General features: G+C 39.5%; 1 protein-coding gene across 1 annotated transcript; it reads right to left on the reverse strand.

Annotated features, from left to right (window-relative positions):
- Positions 1 to 458: 458 nt before the first annotated feature.
- Positions 459 to 11,035, reverse strand: OTUD6B (OTU domain containing 6B). The gene is given in 8 exon segments (XM_014539969.1): positions 459 to 874; positions 1,651 to 1,757; positions 4,619 to 4,680; positions 5,459 to 5,771; positions 7,453 to 7,533; positions 9,981 to 10,132; positions 10,850 to 10,960; positions 10,963 to 11,035. Coding segments are annotated over 8 exon segments (969 nt in total). The 5' UTR covers positions 11,021 to 11,035; the 3' UTR covers positions 459 to 789.
- Positions 11,036 to 15,627: the final 4,592 nt, after the last annotated feature.

Genomic DNA, 15,627 nt, shown 5'->3' on the forward strand with positions numbered 1-15,627 from the left:
AAAGTGCAAGGAAAGCAAAGCAGCTGAGCAGTGAAGGAGAAAACACCACAAAGAGTACAAACATTTGTAGTTATGAAAATAAGAAGTTTAAGAAACAGCAAGTAGTAACAAATTAATCAGACATTAGTATGTTGGGACCTTTAAAATGACACAAAAATAAAAGGCTAATCTATAATTCTTTACAGGTTTAAATCTGATAGGGAACACCTATATATTTTGAATCTGTCTCATTTCTTAAAGTTTTAACAACTGATTCCCATCTGAGAAAAAACATTTTAAAATTCTTAATCATTAAAACAAGCTTCTTGGCTGCACTTTGATGGGGTAATAAAAAAGCTTCACAGCATTAATTTCACTAATACCAAGGTTACTGCAATCAAGTTTCTTTATAAGGATAAATTAAATTTGCTATCACCATCCCCACAGTATTGCAATCTTCAAGAAAAATTACACTGAAATGGTTACTGAAAGCTTTTAATAAAACATTAAGATTTATTTCAACAGAATGTTCAGGATCCCATATTAATAAAAAATATAAGCAAATAGGGTTGCATCTCGGCCTATGAATGATGCTCTCCACAATGGACGTACAAGTGTTTAAAATACCAGTAAGGGGATACTGGTTAAAGTTTATCTCTGACATTTTTTTTAAAAACCTATTAGCAGCTATGCCATAAAACTGATTTAAAGTAGTTGTTCTTTTAGTAACGTTTAAAACAATCCAGCACTTGGTATAAATACTCGTATCGGCACACTGTACAAAAACATAATTGTGCAACACTCTGTAAACTAGCTGCAGTTTTCAGTAACTTTGTTCACCAACCACGTGACAGAATTGTAATGTTCTCCTAAGCCATATGCGTGTCTCATATATCTGAAAGAAAAAGAAAAAGAAATTACTGGTTTTGATGAAGGTAATTCTTTGTATATAAATGTTTATTATGCATATAACACCACGCCCTCTGACTGAATCACTCTACAGATGTATCATTCAATAAACTGCATAAGCATATTATTTAAAAAGTTCAACAGCATGTGAAAAGCATAAGATCTTTAACCACGTCTGCTGAGTTTAAGTCCAATAAAACACAATCATTAGAGGGGGGAAAAAAGATTGAAATTCTGAGTACTCAATAAGCTTAAAATTTTTACCTAAATCCAAACTATTAATGACCACCTTAGTAGGTTTATCTAATAAACACTAAAGCCGACAGCAAACTCTCCATGCTGTGTTTCAGGAGACTTCTCAGTCATGTAAAAATACTTTTACAATATGAAGAAAAAGATATCTAAAGAATAAACAATCAGGCAACGTGAATATATTTGTTTTTTCACTTGTTAAAACTTTTAGCATTATTAATGTCAACTCAGAACAATATTCAAACTAATCCTAAAACTTTCTAACCTTTAGAAATGATTTTATTATTAACTCACATGCAAAAATAAATCACTATAGATTTAAATAATTATCTAAATCTCACATTTTGGCAATGCTTTTTAATTCTACAACTGCCTTTAACATAAATAAGCTTATTAATTCTGCTGAGCATAGGTGTTTTTTTAATTAATCAACAACAACCTAAAATATTTCAATAATCCTTTTTGTCTTAATTATGAAAAATAAAACAGTAGACATTTCTAGATACTTACACAAGTATTAGTGGTTTGTTTGGATATTCTTCGCCAACTACAATAGGAGGAGAATCTGCCTGTATTATCTCTATTGGTGTTTGTAAAATATGAGACAGGGCTCTTAGCTATAGGAAAGAAAATGTATTAGTATAAAAATAAATAAAAGTATAAATCTTATTGAAATCATAAACTACTGAGGTATTCATGAACAGGGCAATCATTCAGAGCAGGGATTCTCTCTGTTTATCACTATACACTAAGAACCTGGCACACAGTAGGCACTTAATACATATTTGTTAAATTAACAAACAAATATAATATTTATTAAATCGAATTCGAAAGCTTCAAGCCCTGGTTACATGATAGCTTCTTAGAAAGATCAATGTCAGAGTAAATAAAGTGAAGGAATGGGTAGATTGGGCTCATTATATAGACTCTTTACTTTTGAAAATTTCCATAATAAAAAGTTTTTAAAAAAATCATTGTTAGAGCACCAGGCCAAATCAATTACAATTTTGGAGGGAAAGGGGGCAAAAGAGGGAACAGCGCAGAATAGGAGGTTTATTTTTCGTAAAGCTTTTCAGATGATTGTAATGTACAACTAGGGTTGACAGCCTCTGCTCTGTAATTTTCAAGGTGCAAATAGAATGAGATATGTATCTGAACTGCACTACTGTTTCATGGAATTTCCATCTAATTAATACACAAGTTTAAGTAATTTTATACCACAGAATATAAAATTAGAATTTAAAGTGGATGAATAAGAGTTAGTAATACAATCAATCTTCACATAACCTTATGGAACAATACTGTTATACTTATTTTTTTATTATACTTATTTTAAAGACCTAGAATTTGATGCAGAGAATGGTTAAGAGGCCTGCCTGAAGTCATGAACAAGGAAATAAAATGACTTGCAAACTGAGGAAGTTCATAAACAAATTTGAAAATCTTTAATGTAGGGCCTTGATCTATGTATTGGCCCCATTAATCTGTCTAAAATGTGGTCCTTTTAGAAAGTTTTAAACAAAAGTAAGAAATTACTTCAGGAATCTGAAAAAGGTTCTATGTTTTCATACTCTATCATAAAATGTTCCTCCAAGGCACTTTTTTCTCACACCTAAAATAACATTTTAAAAAACCTTAACATCTCTTCCCAGTCTTCAGAAATTTTTTTCAACCATAATTTAAATTTACCCCATTGAAAAAAATAGCAAATCTTGCCCAGTCAGTGTTGCTCAGGTGAGCATAAACCTATGAACCAGGAGGTCATAGTTTGATTCCTGGTTGGTTACGGGCTCGATCCCCAGTAGAGGCCGAACAGGAGGCAGTTGATCAATGATTCGCTCTCATCATTGATGTTTCTATCTTTCCCTCTCCCTTCCTCTCTGAAATCAATAAAAAAACATTTTTTTAAAAAAGAAAAAAACCCAGCAAATCTTATTTCAAATGGATTCAGAAATGAACAATTTATGAGAAATGTCCTTCAAAGGATTTTTAAAAGGTTCTTCTGAATTTATAAAGAGTCACTTAGGTCTTTAATTCTCATATTAACTTGGGATTTTTATAAGAAAGTTCAAGCATTTTTAATACTTCTTACATAGTGACAAAGCTACTGTGGAAACTTCCTGAGTTTTAGAGACCCAGGAAAGGCACACATATTAATGGGAAGTTCCCCCTGGTGACTAGAAGAAGTACAAATATAGCACTACTCAGAATAAGATTTTGCAGAAGCATTCAAGGAATACCTTGAGACAACATAGCTCTTTAAAAATATCTTTATATATATAAAAATTGATTTCAGAGAGGAAGGGAGAGGGAGAGACAGAAACATCAATGATGAGAGAGAATCATTGATCGGCTGCCTCCTGCACGCCCCACACTGGGGATCGAGCCTGCAACCTGGGCATGTGCCCTTGACCGGAATTGAACCTGGGACCCTTCAGTCCACAGGCTGACGCTCTATCCACTGAGCAAAACCAGCTAGGGCTAGACAACATAGCTCTTAAAATGAAACACTAAGAGCCACCACAAACTATTCAAGATGCCTAGTCACTACACAATATTAATAAGACTGCTAGACTCATCCACCTGGCATTTTAGCTTACAAACTCCTATGCATATACTCCCTGCCTTATTTAGTGTCCACAAATGACCTACCCAGTATGCACAGGGTTTTTATTATCCCCATGCAATAATTAGGAAACTCGAGCACAGCAGGTTGACTAACTCCTGCGAAGTCACAAAACTGAGAAGAGGAAGGAGAAGCCAGGACCCAAAGCTTTCCCTCTCATCTCCTGACTTTCTAATAATGCAGGCCGTCTCATCATCTTGGACCACTTAGGTGTTTTATTTTATTTTAATAAAACAAAGTTAACAAAGTAAGATAAATAATTGGAACTAAAAAAAAATGATCCCATTTAAATTCCTACAAGTGTCTAAAGGTATATTTTCTTACACTTACAAGCCAGTCGGTCATTATCAATTAGGAATTCAGGACACATTTGTAATAGATTTGTGTGGTAGGGCTTGACCTGTAATTTCAATAAAAATACTGTTTTCTATTTCTGATGTAATTGATATGTTACTTTTCTAATACTGACTTTCATCAGTTGAGCCACTAGGGTAATTATTACTGTACCTGAGTAAACTCTTAATTTTCCTAAGTAAAAAAAAAAAAAAAAATCAAATACTTTGTCAGTAGCAGCATCACAAATGGAATCACTAAGGCAGACACAATACTAGCCTTACCAACCACAGCTCAAACGCTGGGCTATTTAAAATGAAACTGTAATTCCCTTCCTGAAGGTACATACTTACAAGCCTAGAAATGTTACCTTCCTACAAGTCAATGCTTTGTCAGTAGAGAGACAGCAAATAAGTAAAGAAAAGGAATCTTCAAAGAAAAACTGAGATCATCTGAAAAATGTCTGGGATTTAGAAATAATTTACCAATCCACAACCACTATGAACAATTTAAACTTACCTCCAGCTGGCCTCCCCATGCAGCTGTGTTTATAATATCATCACAGTACTTTCCAAACTCTTCTGTAGAGAATAAACAGAATATAGCACTTAATAATTGTCATAATTCTTGTTATAAAATCCCTCTTTATAGTTTCTACAATTCCTAATAAAACTACTCAAGATTTGAACTTCCTCCTTCTCTACCTGTACTCTCCAGAATTTAGTCCACTCATAGATCCAAACTTAATTCACTACAATTTTCCACCACCTTTCATCCAAGAGCAAAGCATTTCTGCTTCCCTCCCTCAGTCTGAGACCCAAGGAAGGGCCTTAACTACATAACAAGCCTACTTCCCTCTCCTTATCCCAAGCAATGACTCCCCCAAATCGTCAACTTATTCACTACCTTGACATGTATGTTAAAGCCTAAAACTGCACCTGAAAGAATATGCCAAAAGAATAAAAATGTAGCCTCTATAAAATCAGCTCCACCATAAGATCTTAAGAAATGTGCGAAGAGAATCAGAGTAAAAGCACAAATGTGTTGAAACTCCTTTCTCAGAGATAGCATCCACTAGGGCCTCCACTTATTATTTTGGAAACACTTACCTTATTTGCATCAGCACTGTATATAAAATAATATATTTTAACTGCAGAATACTTAAAAAATTAACTACCTAGTACAGCAACTTGTATTACTATCTATTAAAATTATAGAAAATAATTCTACCTAAATTTTGAGATCTTTTCCCCCCATAAGGATTATACCAGTTTTTCTTATTCTGTCTCAGGAGGCATTTGATTTAACAATAACCACCTCAACTGCAACACCAAGACATAGTAAAGAGAAATAAATTACCTGGAGTATACATATCTCCTGTATTAGGGTTTGTTAAAAATGGCAGAAAGTCTTCCATGTGGCTTTGCATATAGTTAGCAGTTTGGCTTCTTAAGGCAGCTACAGTCAGAGGGCATTCCCGCTCTTTCAGCTGATCTTCAATGGCTCTATACATACAGTGGCCATCCGAGGGAATCTGTTTAATTTCCAACTGTCTAGCTGCCAATATTTGAGCAAGTTTTTCACTTTCTACATGTCTAGCTCCATGTAAGTTCTCAATTTCAGCTTCAGCTATCCTTTCTTTCTGCTCCTTTTCCAATGCAGCTTTTTTATCCTAAGAAGAGGACAACGTAGGAAAGTTAACTCATACAAATGAGAACTAATTTACATTTATTAAGGAGATAGAAAGATAAGATTCTTAAAACACTTTTCCATCTTTCTTCCTTCTCCCACAAGCACTATCCTATTGCTGATATCATCACTTGTAGAATCTTCTATACTGAGAACTCCTTTTTTAGGACAAACTACCTTTCTCACCTGTGTATACCCAGCACCTAGTTCTGTACTGGGACAAAAGCCCTCAAGTTTTTCCTTGAAAAATGTAAAAACTTTTAAAAACTATATGCCTACATGCCAAGTTTCTAAAAACTTTACTTACTGATTTCAATGTCCTAAGACTGGCTCATCCTAGTTCTTAACGCACACGTTATCAAATTTAAGCCCAGGCTCATACCAAGCTTTGTAACTTACCACTACACCAGTGGTACATTAACATGCTAAAGCCTTTAGAAGGGAACAGAAATTCTACTTGTATGTATCTAGCTTTGAAGAAAATGTGTGCGTGAAACAGACACAAACATTTTATTCACGTAACAGATAAAAATATTCTTCTAGGTAAAAAATTAAAATATTACAGGTAAGACTAAAGTTCCCCTTAAGGACCACTGCCAATACCAGTGCCTGCTCTAGCGGTCTGTTGTATAGCCTTCCAGATTTTTTTTCCTATACATTTATTTATTTATTAATTATTGGTTGATTTTAGAGAGAGAGGAAAGGGGGAGAGGGCGAGAGACAGAGAGAGAAACATCGACTTGTTGTTCTGCTTACTTATACATTCTTGGTTGTTTCCTGTAGTGCCCTAACTGGGGATCGAACCTTAAACCTTGGCGTATCGGGAGAATGCTCCAACCAACTGAGCTACCCGGCCAGGGCCTCCTTTGCATTTTAATAAATATAGATGTACTCATAGAAAATGTGTAAAAAAACAAAACTTTTTAAAAATAAAAATGGTATACATTACATCCTGTAACTTGCTTTCCTTATTCAAATGTCATAAGAAATCTTCCTATAAAGCGTATGCAAAGAAGGGGGAGTCAATGAGAGATTTGTGATATGAAGGATAGATAGGAGGTAGAATGAGAAGGTTGGAAAAAAAGAGAAAACATTCTTGACAGTTGGACTAGGAAGGATGAAAAACCAGAAGCAATATATGTCACACAGATGAACAGAGCACATATGGCTAGAATACCAGAGAAAAATGTCAAGAGCTGAGGTTGGAGAAAAAAAGATAGTTACAAACAGTCCTGACTTAACAAAGGTTCGTCTTAAAGTTTTTTGACTTTATGATAGTATAAAAGCATGCACATTCAGTGGAAACCTTACTTCAAATTTTGAATTTGATCTTTTCTCAGGCTAGCAATATGTGGTAGGATACTTTTTCATGATGGTGGACAGCGGCAAGTGACCATGAGGATAAACAACCATACACTACAATGCAGTCATTGTTAGATGATTTTGTCCAACTGTACATGAATGTAAGTGTTCTGAGAACATCTAGGGTAGGTTAGGCTAAGTTGAAACTCAGTAGGTTAAGTGTGTTAAATTTCATGAATGTTAGTTCAGGTCCTTTGACAAAGAACTCCATCATTTTTTTCCTACTCTCTTCTTATATAACACGTAAGACAGTACTGAGCACACAGCACTGACTTAAATACTTGGTGAAAAGATTTCCATACCCGTCTCTTTTGTGCTCTTGATATCCGAGGCGGCTGATTCTCAAGAACCAAGTTTGAAATGTTAACAGCATCAAAATCTCTCTAAAAAAAAAAAAGAAAAGAAACAGAGAAAGCATTAACTAGTTAATAAAAAATATTTTTAAATTAGTATTCAAAGTATTAGAGCAATTATTGAAAATCACAAATATGTGTAATCCCATAATTCAAATTTGAGTAACAGCAGTAGGTCAGTATTAGATAGCATAGTTCTGTCTCCTTTCTCTCTTTATAAGAGAAAATTTGCAAGATCCACAAAAAGTTTCTTTAGAGCCTTCCAAGACAATGCTCATCCGTGTATGCTTTTCTTCCTTCTTAGCATGCCCACCCATTAATCTAAATAATGCTTTTAAAGGCCAACACATTCAGCACTCTACTCTTTCCTTCTCTAAATGTTAGTACTCATAGGATAGACAAGGTCCCGTGCTGGCTCAGTTCTTTACTACCTTCTTAACCGCAAATGTGGCATTAACATAATTAACCAGAACCTAATGAGCATTGCTTCTTGACCCTGGGAACAAGTTGAGTTTTTACTATCCTTTCCCATCTACTGTAGGTAGAATTTAACTTATAAATATCATCAAGACATTACAATGAATTTTAAACATTAAATGGGGATCATGTACTTGCTGGAGAAAAAAGATGTTAGCCTTTTAACTATCAGGATTAGTAGCTAGTATTTTATTACTGCAAATAAGTGAAGGTAGTTTTTAGTATGACACATACACACACAACATTCAGTGCCTCTAATAACTCGCCAAGGCTATAGTCCAAATGACCAAAATATTAAAATCAGATTAAGATTTCAAAGAGTGGTTATCACCTTTAGTGAAATTAGTATTCTTATATTTTTCAGAGGAATCTGTTAAAATGTATAAATTGCCATACTGACAATAGGCAAGATACAGAGAAGCATCTGGGAAAAAAAAAAAAAAAAAGAGAGAAAGTAATGACATAATTCAGGCAGCTTGCAGAAAGGAAACAAGCTTAACTTAATGAAAAAGTTAGTAGTCCAAAATAAAATGGCAGTTTGTATTTGAACAGTTGGGTAATATGTAGCTTAAGAATCAAAGATTTTTGTTCCTAGAAACCCAGGAAAGAAATTTCAAAACGAAAAGCCCTGAGAGAATAAACAAAACTATCTCACTAAAAAGATGGGGAGACAAATAGGAACACCATGATTGTGACAACACAATTATAAACACCCAGAGCACCAAACTTGTGACCTGCCAATAACGTATCTAAGGGCACAGAAGGCCCGGATCTTGATGACTGGCGAATAAAGTTAAGGACAATGAGACTATGTTTAACACAACAACCGCTGTAAGTCAGTACATACAAGCTGTTTAGCCCTGTCAACAGCAGACCAAAAATGAACCAAACAGAATAAAATGTAATTATGGCAGAATTCTGCATAGACATAAAGAACTTCCTGGCTACCGAAATGGAGTGAGGCTATGGGGTCTGACCTTTGATATCCAAAACCCAAGCAATAAACCACCCCATGATACAAAATTGTAACAGAACTCCACGTTCACATCTGGCTTTGGCACTTAGCAGATGCTATGAATTCAGGACAACGTTCTTAATCTCAGGGAGTCTGTTTCCCACTTGAAAATGGGGTTACCTGCGCTTATGTCATAAGTAATACCTCCGTGTGTTACTCTGAGAACCATCACGAGATGTTGCATGCAATACGGCCAACACAGTGCGTGGCACACAGCACCTATTAGCTAAAATAATAAAATGATGACAGCATGCCCCAATTTACCCAAGAAGCCAGTACATTTTCCTTCATTACCTGTCCCGAAAGCACTTTTACGCCTTAAAAGTGATTTCACACTCACTGTCCCTCTTGATGCATACAGTACCTTTACTCAAACAGCAGAGTATGAGGATATCTGGAGAAATTTATGCCCAGGAAAAGGTTTTTTGTTTTGTTTGTTTTTTTTAAATATATATTTTATCGATTTTTTACAGAGAGGAAGGGAGAGGGATAGAGAGCTAGAAACATCGATGAGAGAGAAACATCCATCAGCTGCCTCCTGCACACCCCACACTGGGGATGTGCCGGCCCCCAAGGTACATGCCCTTGACCGGAATCGAACCTGGGACCTTTCAGTCCGCAGGCCGACGCTCTATCCACTGAGCCACATCAGTCAGGGCGTGCGCAGGAAAAGTTTAAGTAACTGTGCCCACGTTACAACCATACTTAATGGCAGTTTGGGGACCACACATCTGCCTTCCAACTTTCATTGGGTGAAAGCTTCCTCCAGACGTTACCAATCTGCCCGTCTTCTGGGCAAGGACGAGTTAAAAGTGTCCCTTCTTTTGCTGACCTCCCTTACAAAAACACACACTCGACCACAGAAAGAATGAAGGCAACGCCTGAGCATGACTGGGCGATTCCATCTCCCTCCACACGTACGATTTTATGCGGTTGATGTGGATGGACACCTGCTGTCCAGCACCGTGGGCGGGGAGAGACCCACCTGACCCTCCTGGGAAGCCCGCTTCAGCTGCTCCAGCTCCTCTCTGTGCCGCTGCTCCATGTCTGCCTCCAGCTTAGCAACGTCTTCCGTGAGCTGCTTCCTCCTCTTCTTGTCATTCTTGGGAACGGCATTCTTCATACCTTGAATTTTGGCTGGAAATCCACCCCCACCCCCCAAAAAAAACAAAAACAAAAACTTTTAAGTCCAAAATCGAGGGGTTAGAGTTAATGAGAAATACGGGGATGGTGAAGGGAGAGGGTAGAGAAAAAGTAACTATGGAAACAAGAGTGAGTGCAGAGCAACCCGACCAGGACCGAGAGCAGCCCGAGGAAGCAGCTGAGTTGCCCCCGCCCTCCAGAACGTCTCATTGACGACCCTGTGAGTTGGCCGTGGCGGGCGACAAAAGAAAAATAAAAATGACGGAAGTGTCTCCATCTTTTCCAGCACCCCTTCGGATCCCCCAAATTGAGGTGAGATATTTCCAAACGCACCCAAGGACCGAGAGGAGCCAGAGGAAGAAGCTGAGTTGCCCCCGCCCTCCAGACAGTCTCATTGACGACGACCCTGTGAGTTGGCTGTGGCGGGCGACAAAAGAAAAATGACGGAAGTGTCTCTATCTTTTCCAGCACCCCTTGGGATCCCCCAAATTGAGGTGAGATATTTCCAAACGCACCCACGAGGGCCAAGGGCAGGTGACGGGGCAGGGAGACCGGGAGGGAGGCGGGGCTCGTTCTCCCAGGCGGCGCGGAGGGTCCCTGGGGATGAGAGGATTCAAAGACTCCGGGGCAGGCGAGGCGAAAGGGAGTCGCCCACCGGCCACTCTGGCGAAGCCTGGGATGAGGCGGATTCGAAGCCACGACCCCCCTCACCTTGCAACTCCTTCTTCTCTTTGCGTTGCTTTCTCACCAGCTGCTCCTCTTCGTCCAACTCGTCTGCCAAGCCTTCCTCCATGTCCACCCGGCGCCCGCACTCGGAGGAACAAGCCGGCGCCGCCGGCTGGCGGGCACCTCCCACCCTTCACCCCTCACCCCGCGCGCCATTGGCTAGGCTGGCGCTAGCCCCGCCTTCAAGGCGGAACCGGATAGGCCGGATCTCTGGCAGGAGGAGGCGGGGAAAACGGGACGCTCGCACATGCGCACTGCAGTGGGACACGCCCACCCACGAGGGGAGCGGGAGCCGGGAGGCGCGGGGCGGGCTTTGCGGATGGAGGGCGCGGCGTGAACAGGGATGAGCTCGCTGCCTGGAGCCTTTTGGGCCAGAAAGCTGCGCTCAGGCCTGTGGGCCCTGATGTGAGGCGCTCAGAGATGACATAGTGAGAACCATTTTGGAAATTTGGTTTTTTTTTGTTCCATTGCTTTTTTAAATCTCACTTTTGGTTCCATGGCTAAGAAGGCCTATTGAAAAGGTAAGAAAAAAAGAAAAAAAAGAAAAGGTAAGAAAGAAAAATCAAACGTCAGTAAAACCGTTGATAACTATCAATAGGAATCCGTCCGTTGGATCAATCAAACAGTAGGTAGTAAGTTGTTTATTGTTTTAAAAGTGTTTAAAATAATAGCAACAGAGGCACTTTAAAATGGAGTTTGAGCTGCCATCCCCAGGGCAACGGGCCTCGCAGATCTTACTCCTCAAACCTTTGGAATTTGTTAAAATGGCCTTTGGACTGGGCCCAAAACAGCATTGCATCCAAACAATTGTTTGCAAAGATGACAATAAAACCAGGCTAAAAATTAAACACGTACCTTAGCATCACTGTGTTAGCTAACCTGCACCTACAGAAACTCCTGTTCATGTAATTGCTTCCCTTCCTTTCCTCATAAAAACCCTGCCTTTGTTGCCTGTGGGCCCTGACAATAAAGATACCTACTAGAAGGGATCCTGGCGGCCAAATGGGCTCAAATTTTTAAAAATAGAGCTTTGCCCTGGCCCCTGTGGCTCAGTGGTTGGAGCCTCGTCTTGTGCACCAAGGGGCCATGGGTTCAATTTCTGATCAGGTGGCAGGGTCCGTCCCTTGTTGAGGGGTGGGCATGAGGCAGCTGATTGATCTTTCCAATAACCCATAGCTGAACTTTCCTTGGTTAGTTTTGTATTTAGCACTGGATATATAGCTTCTGTATCTAAGAAGTCGATTAGTTAGTTCCCTGCTGTCAATGGTACCCGGGGCTCCTGTGTTGTTTTTGCCCCCACAAACCAGCATCCTTCATTGCCTGGGGGCCATATTGAGCAGAACAGAGATGGGAGTTTTATGTTAAAAGGGAAGTGAAAATAATTACACCCAAATTGGTTTTAGTGTTGTGGCGAAAGTAGGATTCCCCAGTTCCTTGTAGAGAAGGGCGGATTCTCCATTCGGCTCAGAATTCCTCATTTAAGTCTCATAGCTTCTCAATGAAGCCATTTCTAGGATGCTTTAATAGAATTTTTTTTTTATCCGCTTTTTGTACTTTTAACCGTCTCTCACAGAAGAGATTAAATGGAAATTGTGGAGAAGTACAAAGACAGAAACAGCCTCCCCGGAGGGTGCTTCTCAGTAGTCAAGCAGGCAGCCGGCCCAGAGCCTTTTCAGGGTAATATCTGAGAGAAATGAGAGTCATCTATTTGGAAGAAACAGTAAACAAGTTGCAAATTTACCAGAATTTTATGAGCCTACTGCTCTGCAGAGGAATGGAAACACATGAATCCAGACTAGCTATAAACTGAAAATGCAATCAACAGATTATGATGATAATACCTTTCTCTTTGGTTTCCTTAGCTGAGTAATAGGGCAAAATGCCATTTTAAGGCATCATCACAAATGACTGGTTACTTATATTTAGGAGGATGCGATGTTTTCCTAAGCATACATTTAGAATTAGTTAAGTCACATTGTTGCCTTTGTTACAGGGAGGCTTAACTTACTATCTTTGGGGCTTATCCATATTAAATAATGAATGTATTAAACATCATTTTCCAAGGTAAAATATGTACTCTGGTATACATGATTTCACACCTGAGAGAGAAAGTTGTTTTTTAATTGAAATTATTTTAAATTTAAAAGTTTCAAGGTTTAGAGGGCTTTTCTAGTTTTATGATAATTTATACTACTGATTTTTATATATTCTTTTTAAGATGATTCAGTGCTTTCCCTCAGTGTGACTGTCATTGGCCTTCCTGATTTGGGTCTGTGGGCTTAATTCAAAGCATCTAAACCTAATCTGTAAATGCTCTTCTAACTGTTAATTGTATGATTGATTTGAAAAAGAGATTTTAAAATAGGATCTTTGTTTCAATTAAGAAATAATGGTTAATATATAATATCTAGTTGTACTTAAACGCAATAAAAAATTAGCTCAAAATAATGCTAAGAGATTATATTGAAATGATTCAGATGTGGGTATTGTATTCATCTAGCCTTATCTCTAACAGGAAACATCAAGTGCCCAGAAACAATTAGAAAAATATGTTAATAAAAAATGAAAACCCCACCTAGGTAGTGTGGTTCAGTAGTTGAGTGTCAGCCTATGCACCAGGAAGTCACAGTTCTATTCCCTGTCAGGGCATAAGCCCAAGTTTCAGGCTCAATTCCCAGTAGGGGGCAAGCAGGAGGCAGTCAATCAATGATTCTCTCTCATCATTGATGTTTCTATTTCTCTCTCCCTCTCCCTTCCTCTCTGAAATCAATAAAAATATATTTTAAAGAACACCAATTTACCTATCCAGTCTTGAAATTGAGGTGTAGAAATATTGACCAAGTGTTTAGTAAATGGGAACATGGGTCCATTCCCATGCTCCAACTCTCCCTCCCACCCCATGGGAAATAATAATGAAGGCCATCAGTTACAGACTGTGTGACCTTGAGAGTCTAGTCAGCTCCCAAGTCAAGAAAATAGCCAGCAGTTTTGATCTTACATAGCTTGCTTGAAAGCACATCCACTCTGTTTTCTGTACTCTATAAAATCTTGTGTTGGGAAAGTATGGGTGGTGGCAAAACAATGGCACTGGCCAGCGCCCTCCGTGTGGCCAGTCAGCAGGCTGATGGGACTTAGCAGTTCAACTTCACTAGTGGCAGCATGTGTGGCGGAAACTTACCCACTTGGCTTCCATGGGGTCTTCCCATGTGTCAGTAATAAAGGCTATGTCCTTCCCCTCTGGTCCCTGTCCCTGACTTTTTAGGACTATCAAAGAACAGCATGGTGCTCCCAGAATGGAGCTCTTATGTTATACCAAGGAATAATCCATAGGATGGATATGTGTGTGTGTGTGTGTGTGTGTGTGTATATAACATATATAGACTCTGAAGAATCAAGTGCCTATGTGTTTAATTAGCAACATCTTGGTACTCTGTGCCTCATTTATATGCTCTTATTTGGTGTGTTACATTTCTGCCATTATTCTTGTGAAAGGAATTTTAGAGACAAAACAGGCAGGCTTAGGGAATAAAGAGGGTCCATGGGAGAGGAATGCATATGTGAAGGACAGCAGTATCTTTGGCCCGAGCAATTAAAGCAACTATAAGGTTGCAGTCCTGACCTGAGCAGCTTGGAGAGCCATAAGGGGAAATAAAACATTTCCAGCCAGGACAACTGAGAGAGAGCCATAAGGGAGGAGATCAAAAGCAACTCCAACCTGAACAGATAAGATGGATATGTGAAGGCTAGAGAAATGCCACAGGATAAGGGGGAAGACATACATTCACGGAGGATAAAAAAAAAAAAGTCACAGAATATGGGGAAGAAGGAAGCATTTTCACAGGGGATAGAGGAATGTTGCAAGATAAGGGGGAGAGGAAAAGGGGGGAGGCACCACCTGGGCTTTGAGCTTTGAAGCAGAATGACCAGTGAGGAAAGCATGGGGGTCCTAAATTGAGGAAGGGTCCAATTAGAAAGCGTCAGGGTCAGACAAAGAGCATATAGAAACTGGAGACAAAGGGACATGAGACAGATTTTTAGATTTTAGATTTTTTCCCATTAGAGAGAGAGAGAAAGAGAGTTCGCAGGCTTTCCCCTTGCCCAGATGGAGTTTGTATATGCTTCCAATAAACTTATACATTTTTTATTAAAGAAGCCTTTACCAGTACTCCACGAATTTATGCTTCATCTTTTTTGGACAAGAACCCTCGAGAAGAAAAGTCTGCACCCCGAGCCCCACGTTCCACTTGCTTCTACATTGCGGGAGAAAATAATTTAAACAATCAATTCAGTCAACTGGAGTAAGCAAAGCATGAAATCCTGGGGGAGAAAGCCTCTTCACTCCAGTCCAGGGAGGGTGGCACCAGAGAGTAGCCCCCACACCAAGGGGTGGTTTCAGTCCTCCAACAGAAACCCTGCACTCTCTAAACTTATCTGTACAGATGACAAGCCCTTGTCTATGCAGCTGCAAGAAGCATGCGTGTGTCTACATTTCTCCAAGGGAAAAGGGAAACTTCCTTTGCCACAATCCAGAGCAATCCGTCTATTTTCACAGAGCAAAACACACGCCTTCCAACTGAGCCTCAACTCACAGATTCTAGGTTTGTGCATCCCGCCGAGGTCGGATGGCTTTATCAGACACGGTTGGGGAGACTCCCTCACACCTTCCCACGGTGCTGCTGTTCCAAAGGCCTGCGAGAGGACGTTGACAGGGCTTCCCACGGCGGGCACTGCTGCGTGGCAGCCCCACGCGGCGTTCGCGGCTC

Source organism: Myotis brandtii, unplaced genomic scaffold (assembly GCF_000412655.1).
Source record: "Myotis brandtii unplaced genomic scaffold, ASM41265v1 scaffold232, whole genome shotgun sequence".
NCBI classification, from domain to species: domain Eukaryota; kingdom Metazoa; phylum Chordata; class Mammalia; order Chiroptera; family Vespertilionidae; genus Myotis; species Myotis brandtii.